The sequence below is a fragment of the Watersipora subatra genome, chromosome 5 (assembly GCF_963576615.1).
Source record: "Watersipora subatra chromosome 5, tzWatSuba1.1, whole genome shotgun sequence".
In the NCBI taxonomy this organism is placed as follows: Eukaryota; Metazoa; Bryozoa; class Gymnolaemata; order Cheilostomatida; family Watersiporidae; genus Watersipora; species Watersipora subatra.
The window spans coordinates 34,515,022-34,535,486 of record NC_088712.1 but is presented as its reverse complement, the minus strand read 5'-3'; the positions used below and the strand labels follow the sequence as shown (position 1 = coordinate 34,535,486).

Below are 20,465 nucleotides of genomic sequence, written 5' to 3'. Positions count from 1 at the left end.
AGGGTTAGCTGAACACCCTTACGGAACTAAAAACAAGATCTCTAAAAGCACTGCACTACACTACACTAGTGATGCGCACTGGCAACATCTAGAGGGAGAGGACAAACTTATTCATCAGCCAGCCACTGCGACAGGATGGAGATGCTAACATGTTTTAAGCTGTTCTTGCCTGCTGAATATCATGAAAGAGTTTCGTTCCTGCTGAAAGAGTTAATCTGTTCCAGTAAAAACCAAAAATTCCTACAGCATTCGTACGCAGCTCTAAATAATAAATGGCAAATTTTACAATCAAGCCACCACCATAGACATTCAAAGTCGCCTAGACTGACTGCAAAAGAGCAAAAGATTTAACGAAATACAGCAATTGTTTAACAGTGAAATAGACATCTAAAACTGTAGACTGGTGAATCACATGTAAACTACCATTGCAGCTTTGTCAGAGGTTTGCCAGTTAAGCGAACTATATAGCTTAAAACGCTGTCATTATTTCTCAGTGTGTTTGTCACACGATGGATGTATTGTACAAGTGCCCTCAGTTCATACACTCAAGGACTGAACACTATATTTTCTGTTGGCATTTGATTCCTCACATACACTTAGCAGTGATTGCGTACGTCTTTAGCACGTTCTTTAACAACCAACTTACAAAAAGACAAAACTATTGTAAGCTAGTAAATATTACTATTTGTGGCAGCACTTGATGGCGAACCTATTGCGTAAGGATATCACACTCAATAAAACCAGCTGCTGTCATGCGCTAACTTGTAATCTTTACAATGTATATTTACCTACTTTGATGGCAGGCAACTATATATATAGAGTGATTTTCCTTCTATCAGACAGGAGGACAAAACTTCTCATAAAATAGATCACTCTATCTTATTAGGCTCATGTTGTAGCCTAGCACCAGGCAAAAACTCTCACTCAACGAAACGTTTACTTAATCTGAAATACTCGCTTTTGCTTCACTAAAGTTCTGTTTTTAAGGAGTGTTCTAACTAATCTACAACTCTTTTGTTTCGATTTGGAGCTTCATTATCAAGTCCAGCTTTACTAATGAGCAATTCTATGGTTTGAGCGCAATGTATGAGCCAAGTCTATACTCTGAATTCCTGGTTGTTCTGTACAGTGTACGAACAATCAACGAGCTGTATGGTCAAGTCAAGTGATGCTGACAGACATGGAAACAGACCTGTTAGTTGACAACAACTGAAAGTTTTTGATCTTCATTGGATTGTTTATCATTCTTTCTGCTGCACCCAACAACTTCAAATAAAATTAAATGTCATATTACAATTTACCTATCAGTTTCATTTTATAGCTATAAATTTTACCTCTTAATGAAATAACTTACTAAATTACTATACTATGACATAATATAATAGCAATTTAGCTGTATTCTCAGGTAACATTGTTTTTTATTAGATTATGGAATATTGGGTTATATTATAATACTATTTAGTGTACTACGTCATCATTAATTTCATTGTCATCCAATTTCTTTACTTTAATTTCTTGTCTTGAAAAATAAAGTATAACTAGTATATTGTGTATCATATTCTGTAATTAATATATACATATTACATTATGTTGTGTTGTTTTGAAGTGTATCTAAACATTCAGCATTTTGCATTATGGCGCTTTTTGCCATACTGAATTGAATAATAATAGAATTCAGAATTCTAATTATAATAATTATAGAATTCTATTATAGAATTCTATTATAATAATTATAGAATTCGGTGTTTATGTTACATTTACTGGGCTTACTAAACTATGCTAGTTGATATAGAATAACTAATAATTCTGTTATGCATTATATTATATTATATCGTGCTATAATATATTATATTAAATGATATTTATTATATTAAATTAGTAATAACTACCAGCTCTTGACACTACTAGCACTAATTTTTTTGGTGAATTTAAGAAGAAACTGACATTTCTGCAGGAGAGAATGTGTGACCAATGAAAACACAGCTGCCGAAACATGGAAGAAGCACTATTCTGATCGTTTGAGCTCATATGATGCCGTAAGTACATAAGATGCCATAATATTAATTCTGTTTAAATGACACTATTTCTTTTGTTATCCGGAAAAATATGGAGATGCCGCTGTGAGTGGGTACATGGAATCACGTTATATCTAGGCTGGCGTGGAAAAGATTTTCACAAAATTTGTTTACAATTTTTGCATAGGTACAGCCAAAGGCATGGATAAGTATCAAGTTAGAAGAAAATTTTTAAAATTGAAAGTTTTAGCAAAGGAGTGCAGTGTGTTAGTTCTTTTTCATCACGCTGCCGCCGTCAGACCGTAATTCTTTTAATTAGCTGTCTTGTTCAACCCTGTACTAAAGGTCAGTTTACACAAGACACGGTTTCAGTGCTGTACTGGTGGGATGTGAGTGTGAAAACTGGCATATTAGTCGTACGTGTGTCACACATCATAAATTAGATGCTTGGTCAAACTTCCTCAAGCAGGTAATCAAAGTCGAACAATGACAAGTTAAGCAGCATTTTATGGGTAGAGAGTTATATTGTATTTGCTAAGTTAAAAGAAACTTCAAGAGTTTCAATCATTGTAAGCTAGTACCCTGCCAGTCTAGTGCCCTGTGAGAGATTGTCATGAGTAATCAGTGTGTAAGCTAGTATCCTGCCAGTCTAGCGCCCTGTGAGAGATCGTCATGAGTAATCAGTGTGTAAGCTAGTACCCTGACAGTCTTGTGCCCTGTGAGAGATCGTCATGAGTAATCAGTGTGTAAGCTAGTATCCTGACAGTCTAGTGCCCTGTAAGAGATTGTCATGAGTGATCAGTGTGTAAGCTAGTATCCTGCCAGTCTAGTGCCCTGTGAGAGATCGTCGTGAGTAATCATTGTGTAAGCTAGTATCCTGCCAGTCTAGTGCCCTGTGAGAGATCGTCATGAGTAATCAGTGTGTAAGCTAGTATCCTGCCAGTCTAGTGCCCTGTGAGAGATTGTCATGAGTAATCAGTGTGTAAGCTAGTACCCTGACAGTCTTGTGCCCTGTGAGAGATCGTCATGAGTAATCAGTGTGTAAGCTAGTATCATGACAGTCTAGTGCCCTGTAAGAGATTGTCATGAGTGATCAGTGTGTAAGCTAGTATCCTGCCAGTCTAGTGCCCTGTGAGAGATCGTCGTGAGTAATCATGGTGTAAGCTAGTATCCTGCCAGTCTAGTGCCCTGTGAGAGATCGTCATGAGTAATCAGTGTGTAAGCTAGTATCCTGCCAGTTTAGTGCCCTGTGAGAGATCGTCATGAGTAATCAGTGTGTAAGCTAGTTCCCTGCCAGTCTAGTGCCATGTGAGAAATCGTCATCAGTAATCAGTGTGTGCAAAAACTATTCCATAAGCTACAAGGTGCTGATATCTGAGTTCAGTTCTGGTGCGACGCTTACTTTTTCTTACGCTCTTAGCGCGGTTTAGGACGGGCACGGCTATTATTATAGTAAATATTATGTTTATGAAGGGTGGGTGGTATTTTTAACACTGCACTAGCCAGAAGTGTGTTATTTATTGCAGCTCTACAAGCACATACCTAGCATGCAGCGATGCATATCGGGCATAAACACTGTTGAGGGTCTCGAGTTTGTGGAAACAGGTGGTTTAAAGGCTGAACCAAGGCCAAAAAGTGTCACCGTCCATGAAATGTCACAAAAATCTTATTTAAATAGACCAAAATCTGGAAGCCAGAAAGTTGGATATGGGGGCCTTGGTGTTCACTCCGACTACATCGATCCGTAAGTTACAATCACTTCCTCTCACTTCACAGGCATTGAGTTGAGGGTCAATCCTAAATACATGTTAGCTGAGAAGATAATTCCAACACTCTCCACTACAAAAAAGTGGAGCTACTGTAATTTAAAGTAATTTCAAACAATACTACATACTTTATTATTTAAGGCTACAAAACTGTTTGATGGTAGATATGAATAGAGATCAATATATAACATAAATAGCTTACACATTATATATTATATATATATTATATAATCTTACGCAATAACATTATGTACTTTTCATTCTCATTTTTCTATAACCTAATACAGTCATACCTCAAAATTCGAGCTTAATGCGTTCTGTAATTGATCTCGTATGTCAATTTACTCGCGTCACAAGGCACTGTTTTCTATATTAGATACATACAAACAAATTAATCTGTTACCCAATCCGAAAAACGCATAAAACAGGATATTAAGGTAGAAACAAGTGTTTTTAACTGTTGTAATCCAATATTTACGCTAACAAAGTAAAAACACCGATTTAGTTGTGAAAACTTTCATTAAAATGTAACATTACTTTGTACACTACCTCAAGAAGTTTTTAGCTTTGAGACAAACGTAGTGGCTAATGACGATCTTAGAGAGACTTGAAAACGAGGCGTTCGGTACACTAAACATTTGTGACGTTAGCAAAAACTTTGAATTTAGCTTCAACAAATTTAGCTTACTTAACGCACACTTAAAGTTAAGTTTCAATATTTTACTAAATTTACTTTAACTTTGTCGTCTTGATTTCTAATTATCCGTTTTTGGTTTGGCGCTTTTTACCAAACCAAAAATGGGTTTGCTACAAATTTTCTCTTTTTTAAAAACTTTTTTCCAACTGATTAGAGGAGAAAGACCGAGCGATACTATTCTATACCTCTGCCTCTCGCATACTTGACTATCTAGTGGCCAGTGATACTATACCTCTGCCTCTCTGAGCGATACTATACCTCTACCTCTCACATGCTTGACTATCTAGTGGCCAGTGATACTATACCTCTGCCTCTCAATACCTCTGCCTCTCGCATACTTGACTATCTAGTGGCCAGTGATACTATACCTCTGCCTCTCGCACACTTGACTATCTAGTGGCCAGCGATACTATACCTCTACCTCTCGCATACTTGACTATCTAGTGGCCAGTGATACTATCCCTCTGCCTCTCTATACCTCTGCCTCTCGCATACTTGACTATCTAGTGGCCAGTGATACTATACCTCTGCCTCTCACATACTTGACTATCTAGTGGCCAGCGATACTATACCTCTGCCTCTCGCATACTTGGCTATCTAGTGGCCAGCGATACTATTTCTCTCGCATACTTGACTTTCTAGTTGCCAGCGAGAACCGGCTTGTAAGCTCAAGAAACTTGCTAAAAATTTTGCTTGTATCCTTATTTTCTCTTATGCTGGGGCACTCATATGTTAAGGTATGACTGTAATATAATTCATGTAGTTTATATAAATTATATAAACATAAGTATATAATGTATGTATATTTTCCTTTGTTATATTCTAAGAATACACTGTACATGTACTTCAAAGTTAAAACTCTGTATACAGTATTTTACCAGCTCATCGCCAACTTGTTTGCAATGAGTGCTTTTATATAATCTGTCAATGAAGCGAGTTGCAGAGTTCGATTTTTTTCAATGTTTATGAATGCATTATAATAATATTATTATTCATCATTAATTAATCATTAATATTATTATTACTATTTAACATGTTGATTATATTTTGTTTTACTCTTTTTATAAACTATTATAGAAATATGCTCCAAACTCTAAAACTGCGTGCCAAATACTTTTGTAATACAAGATCATAAAAATTGCTGTGGTGATAACTCTATGACTCAATAGTAAAGGTCATCAGCCTAAAGAGTTATGTCCTTTACCAATTGAGTTTCACAGTTGGAGGTGAAAAGCTTAACTACAGTAAATTACACTATTCAGGATAATAACACTATGAATAATTCTAGAATTAATACATTTTTCAAGTTGAAACAATTCAAAATTCATAACTCTATGGATAGATCTCGGGCAGCTGACACGATCTATGAAAGAGACTACTGTGTTAGACTAGATGAGTTCAGGCCCCATATCAGAGGTGTGAATAAGACAAAGACGTCGTTAGATGGACCATGGAGAAAGCCTGGAGAAGGTACCATGGCTGTAATTCCAACAAAGTAAGTAAAACCACAGAATAAATATATAGTTTGCACTGGAAAATCTGAGTCTATGTTAACATGTGTTAAATTGTTAGCTTTTTCTTACAATTTAATGTAATTGGTAACATATATGGCATTTTGAGAAATTCTGGGTGCCTAATTATTTTGAAAAAGTGCCAGTATGTTCCATTTAGTGTTTCCTGTTGTATTGTTAGAAACGTGCGCTATGTAATATGTATTGGCTGTGTTGTAGTCAATCTCTGCAGAGATAACTTGTAATGAATATATTACAGCCTATCCTATCAAAAACTATCTGCTGGATCACTTAAATCTAGACAACTTTAATTTTAAGTATTCAACTTGCTCGGGAAGCTTTGAGGAACATCTATAATATTATATGTACTCAAATATTCTGGTGAATGAAAGTTTATTGTCAAAGCATTTCGGCAGAATGCTAAAACTGCTCATCAGATATGTTGTCAGATTAAGAATAGATGACATACTAGAATAAAGACTCAATGCTAAGGTGACATCTATTTAGAACTAATGCTTTTTACCTGCATTTTTAGCCAAAATATGCCAGTTTTTTATACCTTATTGTTGCTATGGAAGTGGTTTCCGCTAACTGGTTCAAAGTGCCTAGCCTTTGCACTCAACTAATGGTCTAGAGTGCCTAGCCTTTGCACTCAACTAGTGGTCCAGAGTGCCTAGTCTCTGAACTCGACTAGTGGTCTAGAGAGCCTAGCCTTTGAACTCAACTAGTGGTTCAGAGTGCCTAGCCTTTGAACTCAACTAGTGGTTCAGAGAGCCTAGCCTTTGAACTCAACTAGTGGCCCATAGTGCCTAGCCTTTGAACTCAACTAGTGGTTCAGAGAGCCTAGCCTTTGAACTCAACTAGTGGTCCAGAGTGCCTAGTCTCTGAACTCAACTAGTGGTTCAGAGAGCCTAGCCTTTGAACTCTACTAGTGGTCCAGAGTGCCTAGCCTTTGAACTCAACTAGTGGTCCAGAGAGCCTAGCCTTTGAACTCAACTAGTGGTTCAGAGTGCCTAGCCTTTGAACTCAACTAGTGGTTCAGAGAGCCTAGCCTTTGAACTCAACTAGTGGTCCAGAGTGCCTAGTCTCTGAACTCAACTAGTGGTTCAGAGAGCCTAGCCTTTGAACTCAACTAGTGGTCCAGAGTGCGTAGCCTTTGAACTCAACTAGTGGTCCAGAGTGCCTAGCCTTTTAACTCAACTAGTGGTCCAGAGTGCCTAGCCTTTGAACTCAAGGTTAATTTTGCAAGAGTCACTAATGGTGAAATGAAAGATAAAATCAGTAACACAGATTGATCTGAAGCTCTAAAGAGGAATCTGTGAGCCTAAATAGATATCAGATAAATGAGGAAAAACCTTTTTTTATTGTAAAAACAAAAGGTGCTTAAAATATTTTTAGCAAAATTGAAAATTTAATGTTGATTTTTTTTTCAGCATGTAGTTCATCCAGCTTTAACAAGATGTTGTTTACCGCATTGCAGGTGGCAGTTCCCACACGGAGTCAAGCAGCCAGAAGGATTCCTAGTTAGAAGTGAGCTGAGAAAACTTCGCCTTGAAAAGGAAGAAAATGAACGAAAATTGGCTAAACTGGCAGCGGAGGCACAAATTAGGAAAGCAAAGGTAAAAAAGGACTGTATTAACTTAAGTGTCAATATTATAACAATTATAATTCAAGTCAAATGGCATCGCAACCACAAGATAGCCACGGGTGTGCTTTTGAATGATATGTATTTTAAAGGTTGGCTTGCAACAAAATTCACGTTACAGTTATTTAGCATCAAAAGATTCACCATGCCTTACTTTGCTGTGTTGTAGGTGCAAAATATGTGGAAACGTGATAACAAGTTCTTAAAAGCTCAAAAACGAACAAGCTAATCACAGCCAGCCATCACAAAAACGCCGTAGTTTGGAATCCCTTTATTTCGATGATGTATTCAACTCGATGTGGTTATTGTTTTGACACGTGATGTTATCACGTGAATTGAAAGGTCAATAAGAGCCTCAATATAAAACGTCTCGTAGCACTAGTTTATGACAAACAATTGGGATCCTACCGGAAAGCCCTTATCAAATATAGACGCTCACTACTTTACAGTTTCATTTCAGCTTGGTCTAATCATCTAGTCGCAATCTGATCATGTGACCCATACTTCCTTCAAATAGTGCGAATAGTTTTTTGCAGCATTTTTTGACTATCGCAGGTGACCCACAGGCTCTGCATGTTTATCAGAGGATGACGTGCACTCCTTTGAACTTAGGTTAAAAAACCTTAACGAACTTCTACGGTAGGTTTTGAGATATCAGTGCTCAAAGTGACAACATTACAATGATGATGAAATAGGCGCGTAAGACATGGTTTTATTGAATGCGTGGAGTATATTTGTAAAAATATTTCGACGAATGAGGTTGCATGGAAGTGCAAACAAAAGCACATCATGTTCAGCCTAGTCTGATTGAGCTGTTTTGGAAAGAGATTCTAATCTACGACATTTTCGTGATGGCTGTGATTAACTGTTTGTTTTTGAGCTTTTAAGAGCTTGTAACCACATTTTCACATACATGTATTTTGCACCTAGAATACAGCAGAGTAAAACATGACAAACCTTTTAATGCCAAATAACTGTAATGTGAATTTTGTTGCAAGTCAACTTTTAACTAACATAAGTGATGATTGCAACTACCATAAATCATGCCGTATACATGTAAGTCAAAAATTTGACACCAAATTAAAAGTTTAAGAATCCATCCTCAGCTTATAAGGCGGTGGTGTGTTCATGACACAAACTATAATAAGTTCAGATTCTAAAAAACCATCACAAATCAAAATTACAGAATATGACATATAAGGATTTATTTATGTAATAGTGAAATACTAGTAATCCTATTCAACTTGAGATCAAACACAAAATCTAATTCTTCATCATTTAAATTGTCCTCGTAGGAGTCATCTTCTGAAATAATGTTTTACTCCACTGATGATGATGGGGTATCGTCATTTTTTTCTCATAATGTATCATCCTCTATTGTTTATTGAGAACTTTTTGATTGAGTCGACAACAATTATTGGATCAATACAGTCCTAGGAATACTTCAGCTACTGACATACTGTAGACAGCAGCAGGCATGTTTCTGACGGGAGTGTAAGTTTTGGACACGCTGCCATCCACTCGTTCCACTTGGCATGCATAGAATCCTTAAAGATAAACCGGCACAATAATTTGGCAAGTTTTCTGAGAAAGCATTAGTATTTTTTTATCATTCGCAATTGATTTTAATGTTTGATTTGATATGATTGCCAGAATGTTTCAAGGTTAAAATCCATAGAACTTGATTGCATTTAAAACACTCAGATCAATTAAAAGTGCGATCATGACATTTATACTAGCCAAGAGGCCAAAAGAATAACACTGTATACTTGAACGCAACAGTCTATATTAACAATTGACTATAACAACAGCCAATAGCTGCAACATAGTAGTTGTAACTATTTGTAACTGTAACAACACTGGGACTGTAACAACACTGGGATGGTAACAACACTGGGACTGTAGCAACACTGAAACTGTAACAACACTGTGACTGTAACAACACTGTAACTGTAACAACACTGTGACGGTAACAACACTGTGACTGTATCAACACTGTGACTGTAACAACACTGTAACTGTAACAACACTGTAACTGTAACAACACTGTAACTGTAACAACACTGGGATGGTAACAACACTGTAACTGTAACAACACTGTAACTGTAACAACACTGTGACTGTAACAACACTGTAACTGTAACAACACTGTAACTGTAACAACACTGTGACTGTAACAACACTGTGACTGTAACAACACTGTAACTGTAACAACACTGTAACTGTAACAACGTAGTTTTCTTCTCAGCATTTTAATCGTGATCCAGTTTTGTCAATTTTAACCCTGCAACATCCGGGCAGTCAGATCATCTCAAACATCAAAAACATTTGTAACTGATAAAAAATACTGATACTCTCTGATAAAATCTACTAGAATTTGATGTAAGTTCATCTATAAATAGCTCAATTAACATCTAGTGGTGGCAGAGCAGATGTTAATCTACCTGAAATCTCTAGTGGTTGCAGAGCAGATGTTAATCTACCTGAAATCTCTAGTGGTTGCAGAGCAGATGTTAATCTACCTGAAATCTCTAGTGGTTGCAGAGCAGATGTTAATCTACCTGAAATCTCTAGTGGTTGCAGAGCAGATGTTAATCCACCTGAAATCTCTAGTGGTTGCAGAGCAGATGTTAATCTACCTGAAATCTCTAGTGGTTGCAGAGCAGATGTTAATCTACCTGAAATCTCTAGTGGTTGCAGAGCAGATGTTAATCTACCTGAAATCTCTAGTGGTTGCAGAGCAGATGTTAATCCACCTGAAATCTCTAGTGGTTGCAGAGCAGATGTTAATCCACCTGAAATCTCTAGTGGTTGCAGAGCAGATGTTAATCTACCTGAAATCTCTAGTGGTTGCAGAGCAGATGTTAATCTACCTGAAATCTCTAGTGGTTGCAGAGCAGATGTTAATCCACCTGAAATCTCTAGTGGTTGCAGAGCAGATGTTAATCTACCTGAAATCTCTAGTGGTTGCAGAGCAGATGTTAATCTACCTGAAATCTCTAGTGGTTGCAGAGCAGATGTTAATCCACCTGAAATCTCTAGTGGTTGCAGAGCAGATGTTAATCCACCTGAAATCTCTAGTGGTTGCAGAGCAGATGTTAATCCACCTGAAATCTCTAGTGGTGGCAGAGCAGATGTTAATCCACCTGAAATCTCTAGTGGTTGCAGAGCAGATGTTAATCTACCTGAAATCTCTAGTGGTTGCAGAGCAGATGTTAATCTACCTGAAATCTCTAGTGGTTGCAGAGCAGATGTTAATCTACCTGAAATCTCTAGTGGTTGCAGAGCAGATGTTAATCCACCTGAAATCTCTAGTGGTTGCAGAGCAGATGTTAATCTACCTGAAATCTCTAGTGGTTGCAGAGCAGATGTTAATCTACCTGAAATCTCTAGTGGTTGCAGAGCAGATGTTAATCTACCTGAAATCTCTAGTGGTTGCAGAGCAGATGTTAATCCACCTGAAATCTCTAGTGGTTGCAGAGCAGATGTTAATCCACCTGAAATCTCTAGTGGTTGCAGAGCAGATGTTAATCTACCTGAAATCTCTAGTGGTTGCAGAGCAGATGTTAATCTACCTGAAATCTCTAGTGGTTGCAGAGCAGATGTTAATCCACCTGAAATCTCTAGTGGTTGCAGAGCAGATGTTAATCTACCTGAAATCTCTAGTGGTTGCAGAGCAGATGTTAATCTACCTGAAATCTCTAGTGGTTGCAGAGCAGATGTTAATCCACCTGAAATCTCTAGTGGTTGCAGAGCAGATGTTAATCCACCTGAAATCTCTAGTGGTTGCAGAGCAGATGTTAATCCACCTGAAATCTCTAGTGGTGGCAGAGCAGATGTTAATCCACCTGAAATCTCTAGTGGTTGCAGAGCAGATGTTAATCCACCTGAAATCTCTAGTGGTGGCAGAGCAGATGTTAATCCACCTGAAATCTCTAGTGGTTGCAGAGCAGATGTTAATCTACCTGAAATCTCTAGTGGTTGCAGAGCAGATGTTAATCCACCTGAAATCTCTAGTGGTTGCAGAGCAGATGTTAATCCACCTGAAATCTCTAGTGGTGGCAGAGCAGATGTTAATCCACCTGAAATCTCTAGTGGTTGCAGAGCAGATGTTAATCTACCTGAAATCTCTAGTGGTTGCAGAGCAGATGTTAATCCACCTGAAATCTCTAGTGGTTGCAGAGCAGATGTTAATCCACCTGAAATCTCTAGTGGTTGCAGAGCAGATGTTAATCTACCTGAAATCTCTAGTGGTTGCAGAGCAGATGTTAATCTACCTGAAATCTCTAGTGGTTGCAGAGCAGATGTTAATCCACCTGAAATCTCTAGTGGTTGCAGAGCAGATGTTAATCTACCTGAAATCTCTAGTGGTTGCAGAGCAGATGTTAATCCACCTGAAATCTCTAGTGGTGGCAGAGCAGATGTTAATCCACCTGAAATCTCTAGTGGTTGCAGAGCAGATGTTAATCTACCTGAAATCTCTAGTGGTTGCAGAGCAGATGTTAATCCACCTGAAATCTCTAGTGGTGGCAGAGCAGATGTTAATCCACCTGAAATCTCTAGTGGTTGCAGAGCAGATGTTAATCCACCTGAAATCTCTAGTGGTGGCAGAGCAGATGTTAATCCACCTGAAATCTCTAGTGGTTGCAGAGCAGATGTTAATCCACCTGAAATCTCTAGTGGTTGCAGAGCAGATGTTAATCCACCTGAAATCTCTAGTGGTTGCAGAGCAGATGTTAATCTACCTGAAATCTCTAGTGGTTGCAGAGCAGATGTTAATCTACCTGAAATCTCTAGTGGTTGCAGAGCAGATGTTAATCCACCTGAAATCTCTAGTGGTTGCAGAGCAGATGTTACTCTACCTGAAATCTCTAGTGGTTGCAGAGCAGATGTTAATCCACCTGAAATCTCTAGTGGTGGCAGAGCAGATGTTAATCCACCTGAAATCTCTAGTGGTTGCAGAGCAGATGTTAATCCACCTGAAATCTCTAGTGGTTGCAGAGCAGATGTTAATCCACCTGAAATCTCTAGTGGTGGCAGAGCAGATGTTAATCCACCTGAAATCTCTAGTGGTTGCAGAGCAGATGTTAATCCACCTGAAATCTCTAGTGGTGGCAGAGCAGATGTTAATCCACCTGAAATCTCTAGTGGTTGCAGAGCAGATGTTAATCTACCTGAAATCTCTAGTGGTTGCAGAGCAGATGTTAATCCACCTGAAATCTCTAGTGGTTGCAGAGCAGATGTTAATCCACCTGAAATCTCTAGTGGTGGCAGAGCAGATGTTAATCCACCTGAAATCTCTAGTGGTTGCAGAGCAGATGTTAATCTACCTGAAATCTCTAGTGGTTGCAGAGCAGATGTTAATCCACCTGAAATCTCTAGTGGTTGCAGAGCAGATGTTAATCTACCTGAAATCTCTAGTGGTTGCAGAGCAGATGTTAATCTACCTGAAATCTCTAGTGGTTGCAGAGCAGATGTTAATCTACCTGAAATCTCTAGTGGTTGCAGAGCAGATGTTAATCCACCTGAAATCTCTAGTGGTTGCAGAGCAGATGTTAATCCACCTGAAATCTCTAGTGGTTGCAGAGCAGATGTTAATCTACCTGAAATCTCTAGTGGTTGCAGAGCAGATGTTAATCTACCTGAAATCTCTAGTGGTTGCAGAGCAGATGTTAATCCACCTGAAATCTCTAGTGGTTGCAGAGCAGATGTTAATCTACCTGAAATCTCTAGTGGTTGCAGAGCAGATGTTAATCTACCTGAAATCTCTAGTGGTTGCAGAGCAGATGTTAATCCACCTGAAATCTCTAGTGGTTGCAGAGCAGATGTTAATCCACCTGAAATCTCTAGTGGTTGCAGAGCAGATGTTAATCCACCTGAAATCTCTAGTGGTGGCAGAGCAGATGTTAATCCACCTGAAATCTCTAGTGGTTGCAGAGCAGATGTTAATCCACCTGAAATCTCTAGTGGTGGCAGAGCAGATGTTAATCCACCTGAAATCTCTAGTGGTGGCAGAGCAGATGTTAATCTACCTGAAATCTCTAGTGGTTGCAGAGCAGATGTTAATCCACCTGAAATCTCTAGTGGTTGCAGAGCAGATGTTAATCCACCTGAAATCTCTAGTGGTGGCAGAGCAGATGTTAATCCACCTGAAATCTCTAGTGGTTGCAGAGCAGATGTTAATCTACCTGAAATCTCTAGTGGTTGCAGAGCAGATGTTAATCCACCTGAAATCTCTAGTGGTTGCAGAGCAGATGTTAATCCACCTGAAATCTCTAGTGGTTGCAGAGCAGATGTTAATCTACCTGAAATCTCTAGTGGTTGCAGAGCAGATGTTAATCTACCTGAAATCTCTAGTGGTTGCAGAGCAGATGTTAATCCACCTGAAATCTCTAGTGGTTGCAGAGCAGATGTTAATCTACCTGAAATCTCTAGTGGTTGCAGAGCAGATGTTAATCCACCTGAAATCTCTAGTGGTGGCAGAGCAGATGTTAATCCACCTGAAATCTCTAGTGGTTGCAGAGCAGATGTTAATCTACCTGAAATCTCTAGTGGTTGCAGAGCAGATGTTAATCCACCTGAAATCTCTAGTGGTGGCAGAGCAGATGTTAATCCACCTGAAATCTCTAGTGGTTGCAGAGCAGATGTTAATCCACCTGAAATCTCTAGTGGTGGCAGAGCAGATGTTAATCCACCTGAAATCTCTAGTGGTTGCAGAGCAGATGTTAATCCACCTGAAATCTCTAGTGGTTGCAGAGCAGATGTTAATCCACCTGAAATCTCTAGTGGTTGCAGAGCAGATGTTAATCTACCTGAAATCTCTAGTGGTTGCAGAGCAGATGTTAATCTACCTGAAATCTCTAGTGGTTGCAGAGCAGATGTTAATCCACCTGAAATCTCTAGTGGTTGCAGAGCAGATGTTACTCTACCTGAAATCTCTAGTGGTTGCAGAGCAGATGTTAATCCACCTGAAATCTCTAGTGGTGGCAGAGCAGATGTTAATCCACCTGAAATCTCTAGTGGTTGCAGAGCAGATGTTAATCCACCTGAAATCTCTAGTGGTTGCAGAGCAGATGTTAATCCACCTGAAATCTCTAGTGGTGGCAGAGCAGATGTTAATCCACCTGAAATCTCTAGTGGTTGCAGAGCAGATGTTAATCCACCTGAAATCTCTAGTGGTGGCAGAGCAGATGTTAATCCACCTGAAATCTCTAGTGGTTGCAGAGCAGATGTTAATCTACCTGAAATCTCTAGTGGTTGCAGAGCAGATGTTAATCCACCTGAAATCTCTAGTGGTTGCAGAGCAGATGTTAATCCACCTGAAATCTCTAGTGGTGGCAGAGCAGATGTTAATCCACCTGAAATCTCTAGTGGTTGCAGAGCAGATGTTAATCTACCTGAAATCTCTAGTGGTTGCAGAGCAGATGTTAATCCACCTGAAATCTCTAGTGGTTGCAGAGCAGATGTTAATCCACCTGAAATCTCTAGTGGTTGCAGAGCAGATGTTAATCCACCTGAAATCTCTAGTGGTGGCAGAGCAGATGTTAATCCACCTGAAATCTCTAGTGGTTGCAGAGCAGATGTTAATCCACCTGAAATCTCTAGTGGTGGCAGAGCAGATGTTAATCCACCTGAAATCTCTAGTGGTTGCAGAGCAGATGTTAATCCACCTGAAATCTCTAGTGGTGGCAGAGCAGATGTTAATCTACCTGAAATCTCTAGTGGTGGCAGAGCAGATGTTAATCCACCTGAAATCTCTAGTGGTGGCAGAGCAGATGTTAATCCACCTGAAATCTCTAGTGGTGGCAGAGCAGATGTTAATCCACCTGAAATCTCTAGTGGTGGCAGAGCAGATGTTAATCCACCTGAAATCTCTAGTGGTGGCAGAGCAGATGTTAATCCACCTGAAATCTCTAGTGGTGGCAGAGCAGATGTTAATCTACCTGAAATCTCTACTATATCTGTTTTTTCTTAGTATTCGTTAAATGGTAAATTGAACATTTCCCAAACTAACTACGATTTTGGTTCAAGCATGGTACCTGGCAGACTAGCCCACACTTTGTTAATCCATTTGGCACCTCGCCTCGGATGCCGACTAAAATATTCTGATTAAGCGCGATGAAAAGATTTGCGCCAGAGAAGGGGGCCAGCCTACTTATATGGCAGGTACATGTCAAAACCAGGATTTTCAAACCAAGTTTTTGACCTTGACTTACACATTGGAACTTAGTTGCCAGTCAAGCTAAAACAGACCTCAAAACATTGCACTTTCCCGACTCTGTCTTTTTATCACAGAAATCTATTTGTTTTGCAACAATTATGGGTTGAACCAGTAACTAGCAACAAAATTTGCTAATAAAAATTCTAATCAAACACCAGATTGAGACTCATAACCGACTCTGCTCAGCTTCAAACCCTTTTCAAACCCAAAGTGTCTTGCATTACTTTAGTACCAATTCTCCATGTTCCAACATCAAAAGATACGGATGCGAAGTTGCCCCTTTAATATCAACCTCCTGTAGCCTTAGCAGGGACCATTGTTAAAGAGGAATGATACTATTGAGCACTTGCTCTGCTTGGTCATGATTTTTTCTGTGATCAAAGGTCAAAGGTTAAACTATTTATTCAAAAAGAGGAATTTAATACATTTAATGAATCTTGCACATATCTACACGTACATCCTGAACAGCTACTTAATGATGCTGAAGTTAGCTATAATAAATAATATATATAATAAATAATACAATTAGCTAAAAAGCTAATTAATAAAATTGTTGGGAACTCCTTGGGGTGAATGCATCTGCAAGACTGTGTCATTTAGGATTTAAGTCCCTTTAAGCTAACATACAGTTGTTTGACCAATCAGATTCATTGTAGTGGTTTACATAATACCCTGCTCTACTGACTACCTACAATATGTTAGTCACAAAAGTATCAGTTATTCATAATATGTTATTAATTGATGGCGTGTTAATCACTCATCATATTTTCCATGCTTGATGACATGTTGATCATTAATAACCACTGTTGATCATTCATAGTATGTTAGCTTTGAAGGCGTGTTAGTCGCTCATAGTATATTAATATTTTAGTTATGCATAATATGCAAAAAAGGTTGATGACAAGCTATTCATTCATTCATTGTGTGTACGTTATTTTTAAATGACATGTTAGTCATTCAGTCTATGTTAGTCATTGATGTTATGTGAGTAATTTATATGACATATCAGGTGTTCATAGTCTTAGTCATAGTTGGTATGTTTGTTATTGAAGTATTTATTGTTGGCTACAATAATAAGCAATTGATTCGCTGCTATTTGCAATAATATTCGCTATAGACTTTATTTTCATGTAACACAGATATAACCTATTTATAACCTATTTGCAGTAAAAACAACTCAATTATTAAACTGCTAAACACACTCATTTTATGTTAGTCATTATGCTGCTTACTATCACTAGCTGTCTACCATATATGGGGTCTGCTAATTACTCACAGTCACTATTGATTAGTATTTATATGAAGTTATAAATACACCCTTCTTGTTAAATGGGTAACTGCTGGATAAGTATTTGTTAATGATTTGAATAGAGGCAAATTGGTGATTAAATATTAAATATGCCTGTTTTGTCTGTGATTACTTTTATACGCTCTATAACATATCCATCCCTTTGACTAGATTTATTCTAGTTTTTCAGACACTTTGTTATTTGTTTCTAAAGCGTAACAAAAAGTTTTATAGTTTATAGGAATATTACACTCAGTTTTAATCTTATTGAAACATTTGTTATGACAGACTAATCCTTGAACATTTAAATTCTTTTCAGAGTTCTCATGAGTTGAAAAAAGATCCAATGCTGAAAAGCTGCTTTGAATCGACTAACGGTAGGAGTACACAACTTCTATATTTAATTTATTGTACTACCCTCCTGTGCTCTTCTGATTTTGAACAAGTCTTTATGTTGGATCTTGGTAAGCATACTATCTGTATTTAATGCAGGCAAATCTAGTCACATGCAACAACCACCCCTGAGATCTCAAGAGGTTCCAGAAAAGCGAAGTATGATGAGAGTGAGACGACCAGTACACTCGAGGTCTTGGGCACCAACAGACAACAGAGCTCCTCATGGTTGGTACAAGACAGCTACAGGTCCAGCCAAACTGGTGGCAGTACCTGGTGAGTACAAAGTTATTCCTTTTATTAATGTGCTATGTCTCTTTTTTATTCCACTGTTTCTCTTATCATCATGTTGTTTAATTCTTTGGGTGGAAACCTCTCCTTATTTACATTGAAGATAGTCCTAGACATACCATTTAGCGTTAATCTACAGTTTGTGTCTCTTATCTATGATAGCCTTGCTACGTAATTTTTCTAGAGTGGCTCACTTTGGTAATAATACTTTATAATTATTTTCATTATGTTATCTTATTGTTGTCTTATTTAGTCTCATCTGGTCTGCTAGTCTTCCTTGACCAATAGGAGAACAGAGATCGACCTCTGCCTAGTTCACCGAACAACCAGGCAGATAACATAAAATAAGCTTTGTTCTATCTCCTTTTTTGTCACTAGCTCTGAACTCATCATTTCATATGAGACTGATAAGCTGGTTTTAGCGATGATATAGCCTGTGTACCAAAAGATATCTTGTTACAGTCTTTTTGTCAGAGTGAGCTTCCTTAGGTTCTGATCATAGACCTGCCGATAAGTTCAACTTTGCGATAAACACTAAGTCAATGCATTATTGAGTCGGTGGTTTACTAGCCAAAAGCCCATTACTACATTGGGCTGTTGGCTATTAGTTGACCTTAAGCAGAGCAGTCTGTTAACCACCTGTTACCTACTCATTACCCAGCCATTACCCACCAGTTACCCAGTAGTTACTCAGACGTTTCCTAGCCGTTACTCACCATTTATCAACCAATGGCCTGCCCTTTATCTGTCTGTTGCCTGCTCATTACCTGCCTGTTGTTTGCCCGCTGTCCATTTGTTGCCCACCTGCTGTCAGCACGTTGCCCTTTTCTAGCTCTTCACCCTCGACGCCAATGTCTCTGAGTATTGCTATACTGATGAGGAACATCTTTCTATTTCACTTGTTCATCATTGCGATATCAGGTCCTCAGACCTCTAATATTTTGTTTGTTCTTAATTAAAAATCTCATAACAACTTTGGATCATTATTTTCTTTGGCCATCTTTGCTGTTTAATCATACATGTACAAGCTGTTTGAGTGATAAGGAGTGCACAACTCCTAATGACCCAGAGCAGCCAGTACAACTTTTTGAGGCTGTTCCAGTAAAAGACTGGTACCTGTGAACTTCATGGTTGTCACTGATCCAATGCTAGAAAAAAACCGTCTGGCTATTCATTCATCCTGTTAGTTTTTGTTTTATTATTGAAGTTCATCTTGATTATTAGTGGTTGTCTCCACACAGAACAATAATGTTGTTTGGAGAGAGTTTCCTATAATCCTTGTTACTTCTAGACAAGGCAATGGGATTTTTTAAGGGTTTGCTTTTGCCGCCTTTGGACAGTTAGATAGTTAGAGAAAGAAATAGTTATCAAGATTTGTAAACCACAAATAGTGGATAATGGAGTAATATTGGATAGTGGTGGATAATAGTGGATAGCGGTGGATCATAGTGGATAGTGGTGGATCATAGTGGATAGTGGTGGATCATAGTGGATAGTGGTTAATAGTGAATTGGTTTTTTATTTGAGGAGCTTATAAGGACTTGTTTTTCTTAATTGCTTGTCATCTTATATTTATAATGAGGCTTATCTAGGTCTATTTTTATGTCTGTGTCTATGTTTGGGTGGAAATTAACAAAAATATCCAAATTTGAAACTTTAAAGAGTTAGTACATATTAAAATGTAACAGTGCCATAATCCTTTTCCTCAAACGTTGAGTTTGAAGAAGTTTTTTTCCTTACACAGTGGTTTATATTCTGTTTGATTTGGTGCAATGTGCTTTATATAACTTAAATTTATTTTGCATACAACTATACTATAAGCGCTTGATATATTAAGAATGCTACATCTGTATTATAGGTGGCAGCACAGTGCTAAACACCCCGCAGGCTAGACTCAATGTACTTAAGCGACGGTTGGATCAGAGAGCTGTTGCAATGGGAAGTGTCTGATCACCCAAACCACACAACGTCATTAAATCATATTTTTTCATGTTCTTTTAGAATTCTGAACTATTATAACTTTGGGCTGTTTTGTGGAACTCTTTTTTATTAATTTTGAAGTCAAGTTAAGCAAGAGCAAAACAATATCTTCTTTTGTGGGAAATGATTTACAAGTACAAGTATTTTTCTAACAAATCTTATAAATAGAGTTGACCATTTGTTGCTATTTCTCTGCTTTTAATGTATTAGCTGAGCATAGGAAGTTCTTGGCTAGTCACTCAGTTAAAGAAGCTAAAAATTTTCAAATTTCAGCTCAAAATAGTGCAGGTGTTTTTTGCTGAAAAGTGGCTGAAAAATACGATAAATTGTGCATTGGCTATTTTTGAGGGTTTATCATTTCAATTAATTTTAAAAAATCTCTGAAGACAACCACATATTTAAGAAAAAGGATTGGCTTAGCATTTATGGGATTTCCGATGCTTCATCTTTTAATAAATCCTGGTAAATTCCTGTGGTAAAGGAAATTCCAAAACTGTATTTAACTAGTTGCATTACTGCAATTCAAATTTGTAATAAAATATGTCAGTTAGGCTGGAAGGTTCTCGTCCTCGCATACTCTCTTCCTTAGTAAAAGTGTTCCAGAGAGTAATTGAAAAGAGTTTTATCAGCAGACCCATTTTTCAGCCTCAACAGCCAC

General features: G+C 38.1%; 1 protein-coding gene across 2 annotated transcripts in view; it reads left to right on the top strand.

Annotated features, from left to right (window-relative positions):
* LOC137396873 (uncharacterized) overlaps positions 1-20,078 on the top strand; it is a 30,004-nt gene extending 9,926 nt beyond the window's left edge. For both annotated transcript variants that reach the window (XM_068083177.1, XM_068083178.1), the window contains exons 2-8: positions 1,955-2,036; positions 3,542-3,759; positions 5,821-5,973; positions 7,470-7,608; positions 17,463-17,520; positions 17,636-17,812; positions 19,686-20,078. In XM_068083177.1, coding sequence (XP_067939278.1) covers positions 1,955-2,036; positions 3,542-3,759; positions 5,821-5,973; positions 7,470-7,608; positions 17,463-17,520; positions 17,636-17,812; positions 19,686-19,777 — 919 coding nt within the window. In that variant the 3' untranslated portion in view covers positions 19,778-20,078. The remainder of the gene's footprint in view (positions 1-1,954; positions 2,037-3,541; positions 3,760-5,820; positions 5,974-7,469; positions 7,609-17,462; positions 17,521-17,635; positions 17,813-19,685) is intronic.
* Positions 20,079-20,465: the final 387 nt, after the last annotated feature.